The 23,568-nt window shown below is 39.5% G+C and overlaps 1 protein-coding gene across 1 annotated transcript in view; it reads left to right on the top strand.

Moving 5' to 3' along the window:
* RAB38 (RAB38, member RAS oncogene family) overlaps nucleotides 1–23,568 on the top strand; it is a 53,208-nt gene that overhangs the window by 11,978 nt on the left and 17,662 nt on the right. Inside the window, exon 2 of the mRNA XM_033121650.1 lies at nucleotides 8,256–8,536. Coding sequence (XP_032977541.1) covers nucleotides 8,256–8,536 — 281 coding nt within the window. The remainder of the gene's footprint in view (nucleotides 1–8,255; nucleotides 8,537–23,568) is intronic.

Here is a 23,568-nt window from a genome sequence, read left to right as displayed (position 1 = left end):
GGAGTTGCAGTATAATTGGGGATGCAGGCTGCAGAGGTTTGCAGCACGTACAAATCAGTACAAGGCAAGGCAAGCAAGTGATGCAGTCAGTGCTGTGTGAGTATAGAGGAGGAATGAATTAAATGTGGGGCCAAGTAGTCAGAAAAGACTCCAAAAAGGTAGGGTTTGGTACGTTGAAGAATAGCTAGAATTTAGTTAGGTAGAGAATACGGGAGAAGGTATGTTCTAGTGGGCGTGGGGGTGCCATGGAGTGAGTGTGAATGAAAGCAAGAAGCAGAATTTAGCAGAGCCTAGCAAGGCGTAGTTTTGGGCAGGACCCTGACCTCGGTCTGAAGACTAGCTTTTAACTTATAGCTCAAGGTGTGCAACCTTGAAAATCCCATAGGAGCCAAGAGGATAAAATAAGTGAACTCTTTCTCTACCTGGCAAACACTTGTCCATCTTTCAGAAGCTTCTGAAAAATCTGTTCCCAATACTGGGCCCCTGAAGCTACTGCTCCCTGTTTCCCTAGGAAATGGGAACAATGCTTCCCCATAATCCTGCCTCCCATTTTGTTTCTCTACACAACTCCATGTACAGCTAGATGGATGTATTGGAACAAGGCCACATGTGTTAAAGAGTGCTTTAATGCAAAAAAAAAAAAAAAAAGCAACATAGAATTCTGGGTAATCATTTATTAGAGACTTACAATAAGAAAAATGGATCAATAGGAATAATTTTAAAATATATATAAATTGCATTGAATTCTATATATTTTGTTAGACTTATTTTTTATAAAATTGATATAAATACACAAATTTGAGGCAGTGAGTGTTTTTGTGATATATAACAATGTGAAAGGAATAGCACCTGAGCAAATTTTCTTTTTTTTTTTTTTCCTCCCCTTTAAAATTGAATGTTTGGTACTGGTCAGTTCAAATGAACTAATTTCTAAACCTATTATTCATATGCTGTAGACTTTGTATTTCTGAACATTCTGAGTTTTCAAGATAGTCCAATATCTGTTTGATTACAGATCTTCCAATTTGTAATTCTTGGGAAATAGTTTAAATCGCTTTAAATCTCATGTGGGTGACATAACGTGTTAGCAGCACAAACTTCAGTTTTTGGCATCTGCTGTAGACAGTGGTGAATCCCTGCAAGTGTTTAATTAGGGAAATGATAGGGTGAAAACAGGACTTTGAAAGGTGTAACTGGCAGAGGTGTACAGAATTTAAAGTACAAGTTAAATCTCAGCCCTTATCACCCCTGGAAATTCAGCCTTATATATACAGCTTCCGATTGAACATATCTGCCTAGCAGACCTCTGAAACTTAGCATGTCAAAATTCTCATCTACAAAACCGTCACCTCCACAAGTCTTCTCCATCTAAGGTAAAGTCAATTCCATACTTTCAATAAATCAGGGCAAAAGTTTGGGAGTCATGCTTCAATCACATCATGATTTACATCCCATCTATCACCTCATCTCCAAATATATCTACAGGACAACCAATATTTCCCACCATCACTACTACCACTTTGGTCCAAATCATTATCTCTTGCCTGGATTCTCATCTCCCCAATTCCGACCTTGACTCCTATAAGTCATTCCTTCGTGCAGCAGCCAGAATTAACCATTTACGTCTGTCAGTTCATGTTCCTCGTTTGTTCACAATCCTTCAGTGCTTTCCTCTCATCCAGGATAAAAGGCAGCATCTGTATAATGGCCCCAAACTGTGTACAGATGGACCCTGTGTGATCTGCCTGCCTCATCTCACGCCCCGCTTCCCCTCCCTCAGACCTCTCCAGCCGACAGTCTCCTTGCTGTTCTCCAAGCACTTCCCAGACACTTTAGTGCCTCAGCATCTTTGTACTTGCTGTTCCCTCTGGCTAAAACTCCCATCTAAATACCCATATGGCTTGCTCCTTAACCTCTACTTGGTTTTTACTCAAATGACAGCTTCTCAGTGGGTCATCACTATCCATGCTTCTTAACTTTGCCCTCTCCACTCACATACCCTTTTCTCTTTTCCTGCTTTATTTTTCCCCATAGCACTTTTTCACCAGATACTGTAATATTATATGTATCTTGCTTACTTTTTTATTTACTGTTTATCTTTTTTCACTAGAATGTAATGTTCATGTGGGCAAGGATTTTCAATTTTATTTTCCCAGTTGCTAGAACAGTGCTCGGAAAACAATAGGCATTCAACATTTTTTGTTAAATGAATGGATGAGAGGAGATGAGACAATCCTAACTAAGGTGACATCAATGATGGTAGAAAGAAAGCGATGAATACAAGAGACATGACAGAGGATGGCTCTTAGAGACTCGTTAAGCCTGCCAGTATCCACTGGGAATGGGTAAAGAATTATGCGTTATTCCTTCACTTAGCAAGGAGACTTTATTGAACGCTTACTGTACACAGTACAGTATCAGTCATGGGGGCTACGGAAACTTGCTTCTGGCGAGGGTGAGGTGAGTACCTTTGAATGGGAAGATTATACAAGGTTAATTCCGGGATAGACACCTAGATGACTTGGAAGAATGGTGATTGATTGACACTTTTCTGACAATGGTTTGGTGGAGCAAAGAAGTGAAGAAAGAATATGAAAAAGTTTCAGAACCATTGCCGAGGCTCAGATTGCCGAGCTCTGAAAAACTGGAGAAAACCTCGCTCACCAAGATGTCAGCCTGACTCAGATCCTAGTGGGTTTTCCAGAGCCTTCAAAGCCAGTTTAAGCCATTGTAAGTTTAGTGGCCATTTGATCATCCTATAAATTGCATGGTTTTAATTTTTTCTCCACATCCTTGTGCAAGGTCTATACTTAACTTTTGGTTTTATGTTCTGCTTTTCATACTATTACTCTCTGGAAATAAACATCATATCTTGGTAACACTTTTGGTTCTACTGCTTGTGCCATGACCCCATATATATATGTATGGAATAGAGTAAATTGATTCCAAGGGATTATTTCTTAAAAAGATGAGAATGATTGTGAAAAAAATGATATGGAAGTCTGAAACTTGTTGCAACAGATGGGCACATAAACCTGTTAGAATAATGTTACTTTTCTCCATCATTGAACATGTATTGATTATTTACTGGAAATGAAAGTACAATATAGAATAAATGCATTCATATGAAGCACTAGTTCATGAATACATTGCAATGTCGTATGTTAGAGGAAGAAGGAATCTTAATTTCAGTTTATTTCTACCGTAATATCTTGAGCTCTTACTATATCCAAAAGGTGAAGAAATAGGCCTCGGATTTGCAACATTACAACATAACTACAGTCACCATGCTGTACATCAGATGCCTGGAACTTCTTCATCTTAGGACTGAAAGTTTATACCCTTTGACTAACATCCCCCCATTCCCCCATCCTCAGCACCTGGCAACCAGCATTGTACTCTTTCTTTCTATGTGTTCGGCTTTCTTAGATTCCACATATAAGAAATCATTACAGTATTTGTCTTTCTCTTCCTGACTTATTTTTCTAGCATAATGCTCTCATAGCATTGGCCCATGTTTTCATAAAAGGCAAGATTTCCTCCTTTTTTAATGCCCAGTAATATCCCTCTGTGTGTGCCTGTGTGTGTGTGTGTATGTGTGTGTGTGTGTACACCACATTTTCTTTATTCATTCATCTGCTGATGGACACTTAGGTTTTTTTCCATGTCTTGGCCATTGTCAATAATATTGCAATGACCGTGGGTGAGCAGATATCTCTTCCAGGTAGTGATTTCATTTCCTTTAGATAAATACCCATCAGATGATTTCCTATGCTGGAGAATGGCAGTTGTCTGAATACCTGTGTTTCTATTTATACAGAGAGTGTCAAAAAAAGGTATACACATCTTAAGAAAGGAAAACTGTATTAAAATTGTAATACTCAATATGTACCCATAACAGAAGATGAATACATGTCACTTTTGACTACTGCAATTACAAGAGGTGCTCAGAGTGGTTACCATCAGCGTCCAGACACTTCTGATTATGGCGATCTACTGCTTGAGCAATGTCGACCAAAGTGTCTACCTGTAAGCATTTTTTTGGCACCCTTGGTATTTAAGGGAGAGTGGGAGGAGTTATGGGAACTGAGATGCTGAGAGCCCCAGTTAGGGAGCTGTCCGAGGTCTAGGTGAGAAGCAGTGAGGCGCTGAACTGGAGTGCTGGCAATGCTGATGGAGAGGAGGGGGCCGGGGAAGAGCCACTTCTGAAATAGAAGTGTTGGTGGGACATTGGAGACCCTTTGGGTATGGTGGTGAGAAAGGAGTTGGAAGAAGAGTTGAAGGTACCAGTCTGGGGGCCTGTGTGGCTCTCTTCCAGGCAGTGATTTCATTTCCTTTGGATAAACACCCATCAGATGAGGATGACGGTGCTGTGAAGCGGACTGAGATACACAAGGGGAGTAAGAGGTGAGGATGTAGATGCCTGCGTCTGGGATGGGGCGTGTTGGTCATTACAGGGGGTTGCCAGAGGCAAGCATGAATTTAGTTTAGGCTATGCAATCCAGTGTCCTTATTTTAGGCCATGCAATCCAGTGTCCTTATTTTACCAGTGAGGGAACTGAGGTTCAGTGTGGTAAAGTGACTACTATGAGGTCACAGAGCGTGTTGGTTAATCGAAAACCTGACATATTTCCACTTGTTTTGATGCCCGTCGAGAAGATTCACTGCTTGGTTTTGCACACTGAGAGCATCTATATAGTACTAGTTACCAAATGAAAATATCATTAAATACACAGTATGGCTTGTGTGTATTTTTAGCCGAGTCCGTGACACAAATCGATCGTTTCAGGCAGTTGAGACAGAGACAAGTGTTGATTTAGTGGCGATATCACAGGGCTAGCTAGAAGGCATGACAGTAGGAAGGGACCATTGAGATCAGTCAGAACAACCTCATTTTACAGATAAGAAAACTGAGTCTCAGGGAAAGAAATATACGTGTCTAAGGCTGCACTGGTGACCGGTGATTAAAATTAAGACCCGTATCTTCTGACCCTTTACGTTAGTGGTTTCTGCAGTGAGGTTATCCAGATGGTTACGACAGCCCTTGCATTTGTTGAGATTCAGCTGATTGCTTTGTTATTTACTCTCCTTCCAAGCTGAAAGCTGAATCATCAGCCACATCCACATTGCTGTGGAGTAGGTGTTTAGAGCCTGCGAGAAGCAGGGACATACGTGGAGGATTCAATCATTTTCAGTGCGTGTGTCCACTGACGCTTCTTGGTTTAGAAGTTCCTCGAGATCAAAAACTATGTATTTGCAGCACAAAACACAGAGCCTAGACCATATTTGCCCTATACTACATGTCTGTTGAATGAATGATTTAACCTCAAGGGTGATTTTTGAATTATGGTTGTTTTTTTTTTTTTTTTAAAGTAAATCACCTATGATAAATTCATCGGGTCTCTACTTTGCCCACATGTAAGCACTCGCTAAAAGTCACATGGTTCCCATCTTTTAATAAAAAACAGCAGGGAGTGCTGTCAGCTGACAGGATAGGAATGATAAAATGTGAATACTAGAAGTGCCCTGGTCTGAATGTGGCCTCTTGCTAGAACGCCAAAAATACAAACTGTCCAAGTCTGCCGGCCCAGTGACCTCAATAAACAAAGGTCTTTTCTTTCTAGAAACATACTTTTTTCCATCTTGTTTATCATCAGACACACATACCCTCACAAACTCAAATACATACGCGCGCGCGCACGCGCGTGCGTGCACACACACACACACACACACACACACATTTTCTTTTTTGAATTCTTATTAAGGTGCTAAACCTATATATTGCTGTTTTGCATAGTCTTGAAAATGACCCTTTGACATATAGTCAAAATGTCAAATCTTTCTTCTTGAGGACAGCTGTACTCTGCTATGAAAACCTCTGGACAAGTAGATTATTGAATAACCCATGACTTTGCCCTTCATCTGATTAGTTCCCTAAAAGAGATCACAAGACATCCTTCCAAAGCCTAGAGGCCTTCAGAGGCCTGAATAATCACAGAGGGCTTTCCTCCCCCCGTCCCCCATCTTCCTGAAATGTCATGGCCACCGTGAGTGCTATCAAAGGAGGTCACTGTTTGCATCAGAAACAAACAAACAAACAAACAGACCCAAAATACAAAAGGAAGAAAGAAAATACATTTCAAACTCATTCGAGAAAAGGAAAGTTTAGCTGTGGCTTTTGTCATACGAAGAGTATTATACCCCTTTCTTTTATTGACCGGACAACTGTGAGAATGGAAAATAAAAATGCCTCTGTGGTATAACCCACGTAAGGAATATTTCAGGATCATCATGTGCTGGTCCTGACAAAATGTTCTTGCCAGTGATACGTCCTTGCGCACACGGGGTCACTCACATGCCAGGACAGGAACCCTTGACCTTCGTGCATTTCCATTAAGTGCTTATGGTCATGGATCATTTTTCTCTCACAGTCTGCAGTGCTGATGCTCATATGCACATAACAGCCTACAAAAGAGTTTGGTAACTTCAGTTAAAACTTATCACAAAACCTCGAGCTCAAAGTTAAATGTAAATTGTTCTTAGAGGTATATTGATCTATATGTTCTTAGGTCCATGCCAGTTTTAGCAGTTTATTCTTTTGACGATAAGCTGGCTTATTGAATACACACTTACCTTTGTTTCAATTTGTTTAACTTTGTAAGACTCTGAAGATAAATGCCCAGGTTAGAATAAAAGTCCTTTATCTGGTCATACACTTCTGGAGATTTTTGATTCAGAAACTATAAACCCAGTCTCAGCCCCTGTCTTTAGCAATTACTAATACACCAGAGTGACAAGCAATAGGGTTTTGTTCATTTTTGTTAATCAGCTGAATTACCTATAATTTTTTATTATAAAGTCTGGTCTGGAATTATGATTTCACTACCTATATCATATTGTCTTTCATAATTTTTAACATGCTGGAGAAAGGGAAGGAAAACTCAAGTACCACGTAGTTTTAAGGTATTCTGCTGGTTGCTTTACACATGTTAATTCATTTCGTTCTCAGGACAACCCTTTGTGGTAAATATTGTTATTGCCATTTTGCAGATGAGGAAAGCTCAACTTAGGGTGTTTAAGAAATTTGCCAATATTCAGTTAGAAAATTTAGAATCAGAGCAAAACTAATTCTAGTAAATTGATCTAAATAAAGCAACCCACTTTCTTGTTTATTTCCTTCCTCTCCCTTTTTCTCTTCTCCCCCTCCCACTCTTTCTGTAGCAGAAGGCTTTCCTCATCCAGTAGATTGTAGGAGACAGGTCATCTAGTTCACTGTTGTATTCCTAGCATGTCACCCAGAGACTGGCGTTGACACATAAGTATCTATTATCTGTTCAATTGAGTTGAATGGGACACTTCTGGTACATAAACCTGGAGAAGAGCTAGTACAAGACTATGGTTTAGTAGTTGAGAATGTTCAATGTTGGTAAATTGCTTTCAACTCTGGATTCAAAAAACTCTGATTTGAATTCTGACTTCCCAAGCTTATTAATCTGTATAATTTGAGCAAGTTACTTAATCTAACTAAGTCTAAATTTTCTTACTTTAAGATGGGGATAATGATTGTACCTTCATGATCATTTATGTAAATCACATTTCTGATGGTTAGTAAGCATACAACAAATGCTAGCTATGTCTATTTGACTGTTACCCTTAATTGGAGTTGACTGTGGCTACCTTTTTAACATACTACATCATGTAGTTATTTATTGTGCTTATCATTTATAATCTATTGTTCCACTAAAATGTAAGCTCCATGACATGACAGTAGGGATTTTCATATTTTAATCTCATGTATTGAGAACACTGTTGTCCCACAGAACATTCTGTGATAATGGAAATGTTCAATATTGGAGTTATGTAATATTGTAGCGCTAGCCACATGTGGTTATTGAACACTTGAAATGTCCCTAGCAAGTGTGACTGAGGAAGTGAATTTTAAATTTTAATTAGCTTTAAGGAATTTAAACGTAAGTAGCCACGTGTGGCTTGTAGGATACTGTATTAGCACAGTCCTAGAACATTTTATGATACACAGAAGCTTCAATAAATACTTGTTAAATGAACAAATCCCCTCTGGACTCAAAGATCAAGAACAAAACTGCATGGGTGCATATTTAGCTCATTCTTTAAATGTGAGCAATGAAGCGCTTGACTGAATGATCTGCTCATAATGGAGACCTCATAAGATTACAATATATGATTTGGTTTGCTATTGTAATAAGTTTTTGCTTTCTGTTTGTTTTTGGTGATAGGTCAAGAAAGATTTGGAAACATGACAAGGGTCTACTATCGAGAAGCCATGGGTGCATTTATTGTCTTCGATGTCACCAGGCCAGCTACGTTTGAAGCAGTAACAAAGTGGAAAAATGATTTGGACTCAAAGTTAAGTCTCCCTAATGGCAAACCAGTTTCAGTGGTTTTGTTGGCCAACAAGTGTGACCAGGGGAAGGATATGCTCATGAACAATGGCCTCAAGATGGACCAGTTCTGCAAGGAGCATGGTTTCGTAGGATGGTTTGAAACATCAGCAAAGGTAATGTGACTTTACAGGATAAACTTATTGTAGACAAGATCACAAAGAAAATGGCATGTAATCATTTTCATCATCATAATGATAATAATATGTATTTGTCTAGTGATTTATAATTCCCAAACTACTGTAAGCTCTTTCTCATCTCAAATGGATGAGTATATGTGCAGGACAGGGATTATTATCCACAATTTATGATGATTGTAGCTAAGGGAGCAAAGTAACTGATATGTGGTCATGTTGATAATAGTTAATAACTGTGTTCATTTATTGAGTGCTTATTATGTGTCAGACACATGTTATCTCCATGCATTTCCTCATTCAGTCCTCACAACTACCCTATTAGGTAAGTATGATTTTAGAGTAACTGAAAGAAATGGGCCTCATGCTCAGTGTTTCTGTCTTATTCATGTATTAATTAATTTACTCCATCAGCATTTAATGTGTTCTCCTGTACCAGGAATTATGCTTTGCCCTAAAAATGAAAAGATGGCAAGAACACAGACTATCCCATTGGGGACACTAGAATAGTGGGTTTGAGAGAGGAGATGGCAAGTAGAAATGTGAGGAACATAGTGTGGTTTGGCATTACTCATTCACCTGGATGGCAAGGAGTAGCAGGAAGTGAGGGCAGCGTCAGGTCGGGTGGATGAAGAATCTGATGTCGTATGGTGAGGGTGTTATACTTCCCATTATGTCCCACGCTGCTGTCTGATTTGTTAGGTGCATGGCTTTTACTCTACTCCCTTTTGTTTTTGTTTATATTGTTGTAGCTCAGTATCAGAGAGAGAAAAATAATTCACGGTAAATTTTGAAAATTAAAAAAACACAAAAATAAAATAAAAATAAATGTTGTGCTATATTTTCTGGTATTTTCTCTATGCATATAAATATATATATATATGTGTGTGTGTGTGTGTGTGTGTGTGTGTGTGTGTGTTTTACATTCTTAGGATTGCATTCTGCATAGTTTTATATCATGATTTTTACACCTTTATGTATTTATGGAACACATATTAAATACTTGTGGAACACAGGAATTGTGTTAGTTGTTTGAGGTTCAGCTGTGAATAAGATAGGCATTATCTGTGTACTTATCAAATTTACATTTAGTCCTTATTGTGAACATTTGTGCACATCATTAGGGAACGATTTGAAAATATAATTTGAATGGACATCATTCTAATAGGCTGTGGAGGAGCCTCTGACTGGTTTTAGGTCGGAAAGTGGAATGGTCAGATTTGCCCTGAGACTAGGGAAAGATAGCTTGGAAGCATGTAAACCTGGAGACAGTGACATGGTAATTATTGCATTCCTATGGGAAAATGACAAGTCTTTGAACTAAGGTAATGGCTTTAGGGATATGAAAGAAAAACCTGATTTGAGACTATTACTAAAGTGTAAACACCAGCAGGATTAAGCAACTGCTTGGATTGAGAGATGACAGGGAAAAGAGGGTGGTGGTGCCATTTTTTCTGTCATAGTTGGGACTTTGTTTTGTTTTGTTTTCTTTCTGCCATTTCATGGAGAGTCTTAATGCCTATGTTCTCTCTGTGCTGTTTCTAAGCTGGTCTTATGTTTAGAAGTTATTACATCTCAGTTTCTAGTCTTCTTGATTCGGGCCTCATTTCTTAGGGATTCTTCCTTTGATTCAGGACACAGTATCATTTTCTACTTTCTGGCTGTCACTGAACTTTTTTGGTTTGTTTGTTTGAAGAACTTATTGTAAAGAGAGGCAGGTAGAGCAAAATTCACAGGTATGGTTACGTTACACACAATTTAAGAAACGTTATATTTTTTATAGTCTGATTCTTGAATGTTAGTCTGGCTTTTTAAAAAATTCCTAAGGAAAATAAAAATTCCTAAGTGTGAGTGAATTCACCTATTCTCCTATTGCTTAGCCCCACACTCAAATTTCATTTCACTCCATAGCTCCTGCATCTCAAATTCCTTTCTTTTGAGTCACTCTCCAGCCTGGAAGCCTCCAGGGACCGGGGTAAAAAACTAGGATTTTTGAGAACTATCTTTCTCAATTGATTACTTTATGTTTGAAGGGCAAACTAGATTGAATAACTCATATTTGTATGGAAAAAGGAATCTTCCATCATTTATTCATTCAACAAATATTATTGAACACCTATTATGTACCAGTCACTGGGAATAGAAGTATTTACAAAACAGAAAGAATCCTGACTTCATGTATAACAATAACAACAAAACATAAATAAAATGTATGGAGTGTTGTATACTGAATAAGTGCTAGCAAGAAAACAAAAAGAAAGGAAGAAGTTTATGAATTTGTGGGGAAAAAGCTCACTGACTTTTCCTTGCTCAACCTTTGCAGTGTCAAACTATGCTTATGGGCGTGATGTTCATTAACTTAAGGCCTGGCTGACCCACCATGCTTACATACTGAATTTCTAATCCTGTAAATCCCTGCAAATGTAAACTTTGATGAGAAGCTTTGTACAGAGAAAGGGTGGAAGGAATTTCACAAGCCTAAAATGCACTCAACTATTAATATAAGCAAGAGGGTACAAGGCCTCATTGTAAGAGGCAGAACCCACATTCAAAGTCTCTCTTCCCTCCAATTATATTGCTATTGAAATTCCCCTTCTGAATGTCTTAATAATGCAAATGGCTTCCCGGTGCTAGGTTAGTATTCAAAGTCAACGCCTAGAAGCTCAGGAATAATACTGCAGCATTGACAAGCTGGAGAGTCAACTATTCAGTCTTTTTTAAAGCATCTGATAAAGCTCTGTTTACTTTCTGAGGATAGTATTACCACATTTACAAAACAGAGGCCCGAATCAAACTGTCACCCTGAAGCTAAGATGGCAGCATTTGGAGACAGGTACCCATTCATTCTTTGATTACATTTGGGATCAGGGAAGTTTTCCCATAGAGATCTTTCTCTTAGAAAGTGAATCCACTAACAATTAGAGCCCTCTTGAGTGACGTCATAATCAACCCAGTGATAAACATCTGATTTCCTGCCCCCCTCCCCACCTTCTAAATTTCTGATGAGCCAAAGGCAGAAATCCTGTGGGATCACCATCCGCTGGCCATCTCTGAAGCTGAAGCTAGCCGGGTATTAGAGGAGTTAGTCATCGAGTCCCGCCTCCATCTTGTGGCTGACCCTACAGCCCAGGCAAATTTACCCTTTTGCTCTTCAGCCTTTTGGAGTAATGTGCCATGTAGGTTTTCGTGCTTCTTGGTGTTGCTGGAATAGTCGTGGTAGCCTCTGGCAGTGGATTAAGAGAAAAAAAAATTAAATGTATGCTAGCATCTCCGATTTTTCACATCATCTCTTTGAATATTAAAACCAAAGGAAAGAAAAGAAATACTGCCTCTTTTAAGTCAGGTTTGCTTTGGTTTTCTACCACTGCATTCTTTCCCTTTCTCAGCCGCCTTGACTTCCGCTCTCCCTGTGGAGGCACAAGGCCAGGAACTATGTCACTGAGGTGATCATATGTCCCATTCTCCTGGAACATTCCTAGCTTATGGCTACTGCCTTAGCATAATTATTGACAACACCCCCATTCGTGGTTTGTAACTTAAATTCACAGGGTCACCCTGTGGTTCAGGACTTCCAATACATCACGCTGCCCACATCACACCTGAGCTCTGTGAATGACTATTGTATTCCTTCCTTGGCCCAAGCCCGGTCTTTAGGATACGCTTTGGTAGATTTCTCTCTTTAAAATGAGGACACTGGCCTGATCTGGTTATTGCGTCCCCAAAGTTGGGAGTCCTGTCTTCTGGGCCCATGTCAGTGACTGACAGGGACTTGCTACCTGCAGACTCATTTGCCTGGTGCATGGTGGTGACCATGGTTTGCATCTCTACCAGTTCCTCCTTTTAGAGTCACTCTCTGACCGTAGCCACCCACCCACCTTCTACGGTTGTTGTGAGCAAGAAGTGACATAATGTATGTGGGGTTCCTAGATGTGTTATGTCTCATCACACACACACACACACACACACACACACACACACACACACACAACAGCAGCAGCAGCAGCAGCATTACCACCATCCCTATTATCTGTTCCCACAGCCCATCCACTGGTCTGGGTGTCACCATCTGGATCTGGCTCTGAAGCACACGAAAGCTACGTCAGCACAAGGGTCTGTTTCTATCTCAGCCCTTTCCAAGAGGTTCCATCATGCTTTTATGGTACAGTGATTTGTGTGCGCTGTGTTCAGAAACAGGACACCAGGAAAAGGCCAGCATAGAGGGAGCAAGTGTTATCTATCCACTAGTCACGACAGGAACCAAAGTCACAGAAATAACTGCAGCACCCCACTCCTGGCAGATATCCTTGGCTGTTTCTGTCCTACTTAAAGTGACTTTTTAGGCCCTCCCTCTTCTCACAATCTTCTACGATCAATGGGTGCCCTAGGAAAGCTTTCTTACATTAAACTGCACTCAATGTTAGCTCTTCTGTGAAGCTAAAAAGAAAAATGTTGATGTGTGTCCTGCAGAGAGAAGGAATATATCCGACAGTGTTCTCTGTAGGAATTTGCTAGATTTTTAGGGAGAGGAGTAGGCGTTTCACAGTGTAGTGGATATGTGTCGTGTATTTTGGCTTTCTAGCAAAGATTAGACACATTTGCTATCTTTGGGGAACTTTCAGTCATGGGAGGCGCACCTCCCCAGGAAGCACCCATAAAACTTTCTTCTTTTGCTTTCTTTGCAGCTAGGGCACAGGCGCATAGCTTAGAGTTCACCAATCATTCTGATTCAGAAGTGAGCTGCTAGAAGAAGAAGGTGTAATGCTGCATCCATGTTTTCTGGGGAGGGTGGTGGCTGAACAGACCCCCACCCTTGATAGACAGCAGAGGTTGCAGGCTCCTGTGCTTGACCCAGAAACAGATCACTGCTGCTCCCAGGAACAGTTGCATTCGAGGGAGTTCCTTAGAGAGACTCAGATTACAGGACCTAGTCGCGCTCAGTGGTGGCTTCAGAGTGTCCTCATCAGGCCTATTCTAGGAGAGGTTTGAGTTTCTGGATGCTTCGTTTCGAGCCTGTTTCTCTAGACAACTGAATCACTCTGTAAGCTACTCAACATTCTTGAATAAACTCTTTCGTCATCAGCTTCTGTATCGTACAACTGAGAAGTCGGATTAATATACATGGTCAAATACATTTGAGAAAAGCGACTTAAACAACCACTTCCCTTGCTGCAGAACTTTTCAGGACTTGGATGTTTTAATGGGCATTCGGAATCTCCAGTAATAACAATGGCTATGTTTCTTGCTGTGTGCTGCATGTTAACTTTGTGCAGATACTTTTATGCATGTGAACTCATTCGATCCTTAACATGCTCCTATAAAGGAGGCATTAACATTATGACTGTTTTAAAGAAAAACATAAACAATGGCTATGTTTCTTGCTGTTTGCAACCTGTTAACTTTGTGCAGATATTTTTACATGTATGAACTCATTTGATCCTTAACATGATCCGATAAAGTAGGCATTAATATTATGACTATTTTAAAGAAAAAAGAAGTTCGGACTTAGGTGACTTCCCTAAAGCTGTATACTTACTACCTTATTTCTTTGATTCAAGCATACACGTTTTGCCCCTTCATATGATGACATTTCTAAATCAAGATATGTCCTTTGTCAGGGTGGATTTCTAAAGTGATGGTATATCATAAAGAGAATGGCTTTCTCATGATCTCCTCCACGAGGGGACTACACCACACAGCAGTTCCTAAATGTTTTTGGTCACAGAACACTTAACAAAATAGTGGAACACGTTTAGGGAATGCTGGCCTAGAATTCTTGTGTAGAGGGAATGTTTTCTGTGTTTTCTTGAGTTTACCGAGCTTTTATTATTATTTTTAATTGCTCTGCAAGCTGAAATATATAGCAGTTAAGAAATGGCTAGTTTTCTGGAAGCTACTTGAAGAGCACTATCACACACCATTTCTTTTTATAGGCTTCTAGAAAATATGCACTTAGGAACATAATGTATTTGTACAAACTGGAATTGCACAGATAATTACACTTGGGTATGGGTAGTTATTCTAATTCATTTTGTAATGGATGGACTATAGAACAGCATTTTTTAAAATCCGTTTATTTTTAAGTTGAGTAGTGAGCCATCTCTGATTATTCCCATTTTTTTAAATGTCAGATGATGAAAAAATTCTAGGCAGTCACGGTGCATTCATCGATTCAACACCATTTGTATTGAATGTCCAGGTCTATGCCGTGAACGATATGTATTAAGCCCTCTCTGAGTTCAGATCATGCCATCAGGTGCCAGTTCTTATCCTTAAAATGTTTGATTCTTAAAATTCCCTGGGGGAAGTAGGCATTCCAGGTTTTAGGCACCCATCACCAAAGAATTTAGATGAGGTACTTTGTGCCTCCACTGGCTTAATTGGCCACAGGACATTTAACCGTGTATTTCTAGCTGATCTGATTAGAGCTGGTTATAGGCTTCGGGACATAAAAGAAAGGCCCCAGTGTGAAATCTAAAATCAGCAAAGTTAGGAGGTATCAGTTAACGGAAATGTTTAATAGTCACAATCATTTCATAGAGTGACCACTAGCCTGTAGTACAACTATTTGAATCATCGTTCTGACAAATTCTTAATGTCTTATATGAAAAATGGAATTGTTTCTTGAAGTTGAGTGTAGCTTAAATACAAGAGTCTCAAACTCAAGTTACTCATCTGTTTAAGAATCAGTAAAAATTAATAATAACATTAAATTTTTATCTTTAGTTAATTATTTCTCCAGAGGCTTTCTAAGTCTATGCTTTTAATTACCAGATAATCTGTAATCCAACTGTGACTAAGACTTTGTAGGGAAATAGAAATGGGCCCTCAGTGGATCTAACCATAGATCCCTCTGTGTGTGCAGGAGGGAACGTGTTACCTATGTCATTCTCTCCTAGCTCCCCATTATAATTATTTCTGTAAAAATGTTTTAAGGAAAAGACCCATGTGCATGTCTCTCCAAATTTCAAGGAGGAAGGATGCACCTGAGACTCTGTCCTATCTTGAGCTTAATCTGAAGCAGAGATGATCTGTGTGGGAAAGTGTAGGTGATGGGAGATAGCAAAAGCAGGGAGAGTCGTGGTGCCTTTGAGAATGAAAACATTGCCTGGGTGCAGTTGGGTGCAGACTACGACTCAATGTGGCACCTTGTCTTCACTAGTAGACCATGTCTTCTGTTCCCAGATCCATGGAATGATTAAATACAATCAGATTCTGCTTCTGGAGTCAGCATTCCTCCTGGATCTCTATCTCCAGCCATGACTTTTTTCCCAAACTTCAGACTTCCATATCCCTCTGGATCTCTATCTGGACATCACCCACACAGCTCTTCAAACCTAACATGTCTGAAACTGAAGTCATCAGCCTTTCTGCAAATCAGATCATCTGACTGGGAGATGTCACATCCACCCAGACGTCCACGTCATACACCCCTACACACAGTCACTCATCCTTCAGAAACCCCTTGTTCCTGATCATAGGAAACCCGAAACTGAGGCTCTTTTCTGCCTTGCCTGGCCTATTTCTGGCTACTCCATCCTTCCATGTATCCTCCAGTGACATTAAACATCAAGTTCCCTGTTCACATCTCTGTATTCCCCCTGCCAGGAACATGTTTCCTTCAGTTATTTACCTGTATCACACTCTTTCTATGACTTTGCTCAAGTATCATCTGTTACTGAGCCTCAGGTAGTCTCTCCTGTCTCTTACCACATTGTGTTACACGTCTTTCTTTATGGGCCTGGCCCCTGCTCTGCGCTGGGAAATCCTGGTCACATAGCAGCGCAGTGGCTGACACAGGAGGGTAATTACTTATTTAGTGTTTATTGGATGGAACAGAATTTTTTGTTGCCCTGCTTCTCAGGAACTCTTTGCAAAGATTCTCTTATTGTATTATTCTTTTCCGTGCCCTTTGTGGGGGATTTCCATCCTTAGGGAACTGGGTAGAAGCAGAAACATTAATTTAATGCTGTATATCCTAGGAGGATTCCCCATTATGTAACTCCTTTCATCCAGAAAGCTCTCGAGACACTTTGCACAGCAGGGAAAGTGTAGTGCCACACAGTGTACAGGGGGAATTATAGAAGAAGGATTAAAGTGAGGGAAACAGTCCCCCTTAGTGCCTTGGGCCCTAGAGTGGGAACTGCAAAATTCTTTGCATGGTAATACCACATAAAATCCTGCAAGAATCTACCATTAGCCTGTGGATCTTCTCTAACTTCTTCCTCCTTCACACGCCAGAACCAGGATTCAGCAGTTTTCTCCTCACTGAAATGCTCAGAATCTTGTTTTACATGTATCTCATTTGCTTCAGCTACTGTCATTTGAGACACACACACACACACACACACACACACACACACACACACACACAATGTCTATCATATTTGTCTTTTTTACTAATAATGAAACAGAGGTCCAGACAGTCTTTTTGCTGACTTTCATTGGGGAAACCGGGCCTAGACTTCGGATCTAGTCCAGAGCTCTATCCAGTGACAGTGATTCCTGAACAGAGTTGGACATCAGGAACACCTGAGGAGCTTATTAAGATTGCAGATGCCTTGTCTCTGCTCTCAGAGATGTCTGGAGGTCCTGAGAATGTGCTTTTGGAAATCAGTTTTTGGTGATTTTGATATGCTCCCGGGTTAAGATACATTGTGTTACCCTTTGTTCATTCATTCATTCATTCATTCACTCATTCATTCATTCCTGAAATATTCCTTGAATAGCTACTATGTATTCAGGTTCTCACTTCGCTAAGCACTGGAGCACTGATGATAAAGGGCACAGTTTCTTCCCATTAAGAAGTGCCCCATCTCCTGGAAGAAAACCCAAGTGACTGGATAATTATAATACAGTATGAAGTTCCATAAAAACGGGTGGCCTCTATGATTGCTGCGCGAGCACTTGGAGGAGAAGCTCTTACCTCTACCTGAACGTGAGACAGCTTCCTTGATGTTTGATCATCTCTTTATTCCTAGTAATCTGAAATTCCGCAGTGCTGTGTTCTGTGTGAACCTTTGTTCATTTAATGTTCCGGGCCCTCTGGGAGCTCTTGCAACTTATGTTCTGAAAAATATTATTTCTTTGATAGCTTTCTCCCCGTTATTTACTTGGTTCTTTTTCTATGGAAGTCCTGGTTTGGTGTAACCTCCTGCATTGAGTCTGTGAACCTACTATGCTTTTCCCCCCTCATATTATCAGCACCTTGTCATTTTTATTTCAATTTCTATATTTCTTTGCCTTACTTTCCACTCTTTTATTATAATTATTCATTTCAGCAATCATAGTTTTGATTTTGAAGAGCTTTTTCCTATTCTGATTGTTCTTTTTTATAACATTCTGTTCTTCATTAAGAATGTAATCACTTCTTGTATTTGTGAAGTACTAATTAGTTTTGTAAAGTAGTTTTTTTTTCTTTTTCTTCCATTAGATATTTTCATTAGAGTTATTTCTACAGTCCTTTTTTTTTTTTAAATTCTATTTCATGTCAATTGTTCCTCTTACACATCTGATGATCCTTGGCAGAACATTCATTTTTAGGAATAAGATCATCAGAAACAGACACTAAGTTCTGTGTGCATCTGTAGGCTTGTTGGTTAGTGACAGTGTTGATTGTTGACGAGTGGATTTCACTTTACGTTGGTAGTCACTGGGGACTCTCAGAGGTCCTGTTGGAGGTCTTGTCTCCATGGAACTCTTCTCTCCTGCCAGTGGTAAAGATGGCAGAGTTCTGTGAGGTGGCAGGGAAGTAGTAGTCCAGATGCCATATCGTCAGGCTTTTAGTTGACTCATTTTTCAGTTCCACATCACTTACATAGGAAAATTACTTGGTTTGTCTTGAGTCTCAAGTCTCTTTTCTATGGTTTATTCAGAGGATGAACCAGTATTTGACTAGGGGTATAGATGCCTAGCTGCTGGTATTCTACATGGAAGAATGGGGAAAGGGTACAGTTGACATCCCCCGTTCTAACCTTCAGTCAGTCCCCTGGTTTCAGTCACTCTCAACATATGGGTCTTGGATTCTGTGGGAATTACTGAGCTCTCTAATTGTCCATATCTCCCTTCACATACCCTTTAGGTCATGCTGTATACACCCTAGTAAGTCTACTACTATTCTCCATTACTTTCGGATTTCTGAAAAATGCGTTGAAATCTCTTGAATGCTGAATCACATTTTCTTATTAATTCTTGAGATTCTATTTTAAATATTTTGTTTCTTTGGAATCACATTTTTAGAGTTTTGGTAAGAAAAGGAAATAAACGTATTCCCTCTAACTGGACGGTGCCCATGTCCTTTGATATTTTACTGATTGTCTATGTTTGACTCAAGGTTAGTCATTATATAATTTAATTCATTACAGTTTCTTTTAAAAGTAGGGTTACTTTTTCATCGTTTTATAATGTGGAAACTAAAGTCCAGCAGGATATAATTAACTTACCCAAAGTCACAACTAAGGATTGTCAGAACTAGGATTTAAACTCAGGTGTGATTGACTCTGGATCAACCTGGTGCTTTCTATCTCAGCTTCTACTATTTAAAAGAAAAGAAAGGCAAAGGAAAATATAGGCAAAGGCTCTGTCTCTGTCAGAAGCTTCTGGAAAGGGTTGCTTCCTAGTTTCAGAAGGGGTTTTGTTACTAAGATATGTTTGACTTCTCCCTCCCTGTATTACTTCATATTTTTCACTATTGATTTTGTTTGTCCCTGTTTTGTCGTCCTTTACCTTCTCTGATGTGTCTTGTTTGCCATCTTTGAAGTACCCTTAGATTTGCGGGTGACAGCCCTCCTCTCCCAAGGTCTTCTGTTTCATCTCAGTCTGCTTCCCTGACTAGTGAGGTATTGATTCCTTGGGAAAGCCTGCAGGGATTGGGGGAAAATCAATATCTCATTAGACATAAGTGAGAAGTTGCCGCCGCAGCAGCTCCTCAGCAGCCTGTTTGCTGACCTAACATGTTGGGGCATGGTGCAAAAACTAGGTTAGCCTGATGTGTCCGGGGATGTTCTGAAGAGATTAGATTGTTTTAGGAATATTGTAGAAAAACCAATGACAGAAAAATTAAGAGCTGTAAATCCATTTCTTTGAACTAAATGAAGTGGAGTCATCTTTGGAGAATAATTTTGCCTGTCAAAAGTTGCTTCACAGGAAGGAAGTTCTCTGTTGAGAACTTGTATAACTCTTGGTCACTTTGCATCTTCTAGTGTAGGCACAATCTTTGAGCACCATAAGGCAAGTCGTTTAGTGTTCATGTTCCACAGGGTTCCTAAAATGAAAGAGAGGGTGTCAGCAATCGAGTGCCTAGCGTTATCCATATAATATGTTTCTGCAACACTGTGTGTGAATCCCAATTTTTGATGCTGTCTCAAGGGGCTCATCAGGGCAGTTCTCCCTGGATGAGTCTCTTTGAAAAGGAAGAGTTCCTTGGAAAGAGAATAATAACCCATTTGTTCATCTGGTTATAAGTTTAAGTTTTTGTGTTCCAGATTTTTGTAAAGAAGGGCAGACATGAGGAGAAAAGTCAAATTGTCAAAGTCTAAAGAGGTCTGGTATTACCATAGTAATAGAAACCTATCCTTTATCTCCAAATTAGCATGTCATTGTCTTCTACCATTGCATGGAAACACAGGAAAATTATATTTGGATAGTACTTCAAAATCATCTTATGGTCTAACTACTTATTTTATACTTCAAATAATCATTGAGCTGCTGTCCTCTATGTGATACGTACTCTTTTAGGCACCAGGGCTATCCAGTGGACAAAATAGATAGAATCCCTGCTTCTTGGAGCTTGTGTTGCAGTGGATGAGACAGGTGAAAAACAAAGTAAATATGTGCAATATATAGTTTGTCAGTGGAGTAGAAGTGCTGAGGAGAAAATTAAATCAGGGAAGGAGTCTAGAGCTTATGTGCCATATATGGGTGGGATGTAGGGAGCAGGTCAAAGAGAGGAAAGCAATTTTAGAGAGGTCACCAAGGAAGGTTTCACTGTGAAGGTTTATATTATTTAGTTATTTTTAATTAAAGATTGCAGGAGGGGCAATATTGAGCCCTATAGATTCCTGGGAGGGGAATGGCCCCGGAAGAGGATGTAGCACATGCAGAGGCACTGTGGCAGGAAGTGACAGCAATGTTTTAATAGAAAGATGTTTTAATAGAAAGATGAGGTCAGAGAGGTGATGGGGTCATGTTGAGCCCTTAGAGCTTTGTAACAACGGTAGGTTTTGCCCTGTGTGATCAGAGATGTCACACATTTGATCACACAATTTGAATCACACAATTTGATTGGGTTTGATCAGAGATGTCACACAATTTGATTTAAACAATCATGCTCGTGATTTTGTTGAGCCTGGATTGTACTGGGAAAGGTTGGCAGCAGATCAGCTAGGACTCTATTGCAGTATTGAAGAAAGAGAAATTGTGAGAAGTAGTCAAACTCTACACGTTTTTTGAACATAAAGCAGAGAGATTTCCTGACAATTTGGATGAAGATAATGAGAGAAAGATGGGATTTGGGGATGGCTCCACAGTTTTTGGCTTGAGCAACTGGAACATTAGAGTTGATGTTTTCTGAGATAGGGGTCCTGAGATGTGAAGTAGTCAGGGGGGATATGTATCCAAGACTGAGTTTTGTCTACAGTAGTCCCCCGCTATCTACAGGGGATGCATTTCAAGACCCCCATTGGGTACTTGAAGCTGCAGATTGTACCGAACCCTATATACCGTGGGTGCCAAAAAAATGTATACACATTTTAAGTGATATTATCTATGTATTACTTTTCAAAGTTGAATTGAATTATGGTAGCATCGTTTAGTATGACATTCACTCAAAAGATGGCGTTAATCAAATGAATGCTGGTGTCACCATGCGACAGGCAGGACAAAGAAAATGACAGAAGCATGGTCGTCGTTCAAGGAGCGCCAGACTATTTTGAAATAGTATTTGAAATTCGAGAACGTTGTGGAAGTACAATGACAGTGGATGCGTGAGCATGCAACAGAATCTCCAACATGCCTAGCAATTGCACACATTCGTGATAAGTTTGAGAAGCACGGTATGTGTGTGATGAGCACAAGGGAAGATCTGCGAGGCCTCGCACAGCAACAAGTCCTGTTGCTTCTGCTGTGGTGCTGGAACAGTTTACACGCTCGCCACAGAAGTCTACCAAACAACGTTTGTCTGGACGCTGATGGAAACCGCTTTGTGCACCTCTTGTAATTGCAACGTCAAACGTGACTTGTATTCATCTTTTGTTATCAGCATATATTGAGTATTACAATTTTAATACAGTTTTTTCCTTTCTTAAAATGTGTATACATTTTTTTTGGCACCCTTTGTATACCGTTTTTTGTATACCTATGTACCTATGATAGTTTAATTTATAAATTGAGCACAGTAAGAGATCGACAAGAATAACTAATAAAATAGAACAATTATAACAATATATTAAAATAAAAGTTATGTGAATGTGGTCTCTCTCAAATGTCTTATTGTACTGTACTTACCCTTCTTGTGATGATATGAAATAATACAGAGCATACGTGATGGGTTGAAGTGAGGTGAATGATGTAAGCATTGCAATGTAGTGTTAGACTACTTTATGGGTTACTTGAACATAAGCACTATGATACCATGGCAATCACCTGATAACCAAGACAGTTACTAAGTGACTAACAGGCAGGTGACATATATACCGTGGGTGCGCTAGACCAAGAGATGAAACATGTCCTGGGCAGAACGGCACGAAAATTAAAACTTACAAATTGTTTATTTCTGGAATTTTTCCATTTAATGTTTTTGGACAATGGTTTACTGCAGGTCAGTGAACTGTGAAAAGCAAAACCATGGAGAAATGGGGGACTACTGTTATGTTAAAATCTAGAAGACAACTAAGAGCAGATGAGATGTCAAGTAGGTGGTTGTCATTTTGGAGTTCAGAAGAAAAGTTCAGGCTAAAGATGAGAGGATCAAGGACTGAACCCTGTGCAGTCCCACATTTAGATGAGAAAATGAGGCCACAGAGAGGGGAGATAGTAGAGGCATAGGTAGTTTGACTTTATCCAAACGTCTGATAAAAATGAGGTTAGTTCCCATCAGAGGTTTGAGCTCTGTGCCACCACCTTAGAAATAGTCTTCTTCTTTGATGTAATTAAATAGTAGCCCTTTGGCACCATTTGAGCCAATTAAATTTACTCATTTTACTTGGAGCCAACCCATAGCCACCCTGCCCACAGAATGGTATGAGGGGCATTATACTAAGATAAGATGTGAAAGGTAGTCTTCTGATTGCTCAATCTGCAATCTTTATTACAGGAGAAAATGGAATTAGTTTGTTGTGTTAACTCTGTGTTGTCTGTGACATCTGCTAACCTTGCAACATATTTTTCAAGCATTAGTCTGCCCCTCTGTGATAATACTTTTGCTCTGAATAAACCCCAATACTCTCTTTTTCTGCCTGTGGTATTTTCTGGGGGCATGTCCTCATACTTAGTTTGAACTTCCTGATCCTATTTGGATGAACTCAGACCACCCTTGAATCAGTTCTGAGTTCACTTCCTTTCTCCTTCTCCTTCTGTCTTTTGTATATGTTATGTTTAAACCTGATCTTACCTGAGATGTTCTTGTAGTCAAACTGTATTCTCTTAGATCTCTTTCCTCTTCTGTGTTGGCTTACTTATCTGTTTTCCATCTGTGAGAAAAACCTACATAATTTTCCATTCATTCTTATACTATATTCTACAGTTCATTAAATATTTATACATATGCTGTTTCCTTCCTGTTGTATGAGCTTGAGAGATAATATAAAGATATTAGGACTTCCTAAACTATTCATGGTTCAAAATTAATCACTCTTATTTTCTTTGCTCCCCACTTTGAATGTGAATATTAACATAGTACATATGACTTATGAATAACTTAGAAAATAATCCGAATTATAAAATAGATTAAAATTATCTGTAATCAAACCACCAATTGATTTCACTGTTAACATTTTAGTCTGTTTCCTTCTAGTCAGGAA

Source organism: Rhinolophus ferrumequinum, chromosome 11, assembly GCF_004115265.2.
Source record: "Rhinolophus ferrumequinum isolate MPI-CBG mRhiFer1 chromosome 11, mRhiFer1_v1.p, whole genome shotgun sequence".
Lineage (NCBI taxonomy): Eukaryota > Metazoa > Chordata > Mammalia > Chiroptera > Rhinolophidae > Rhinolophus > Rhinolophus ferrumequinum.
Note: the sequence above shows the minus strand (reverse complement) of the source record. Positions and strands in the feature narration are given on the sequence as shown.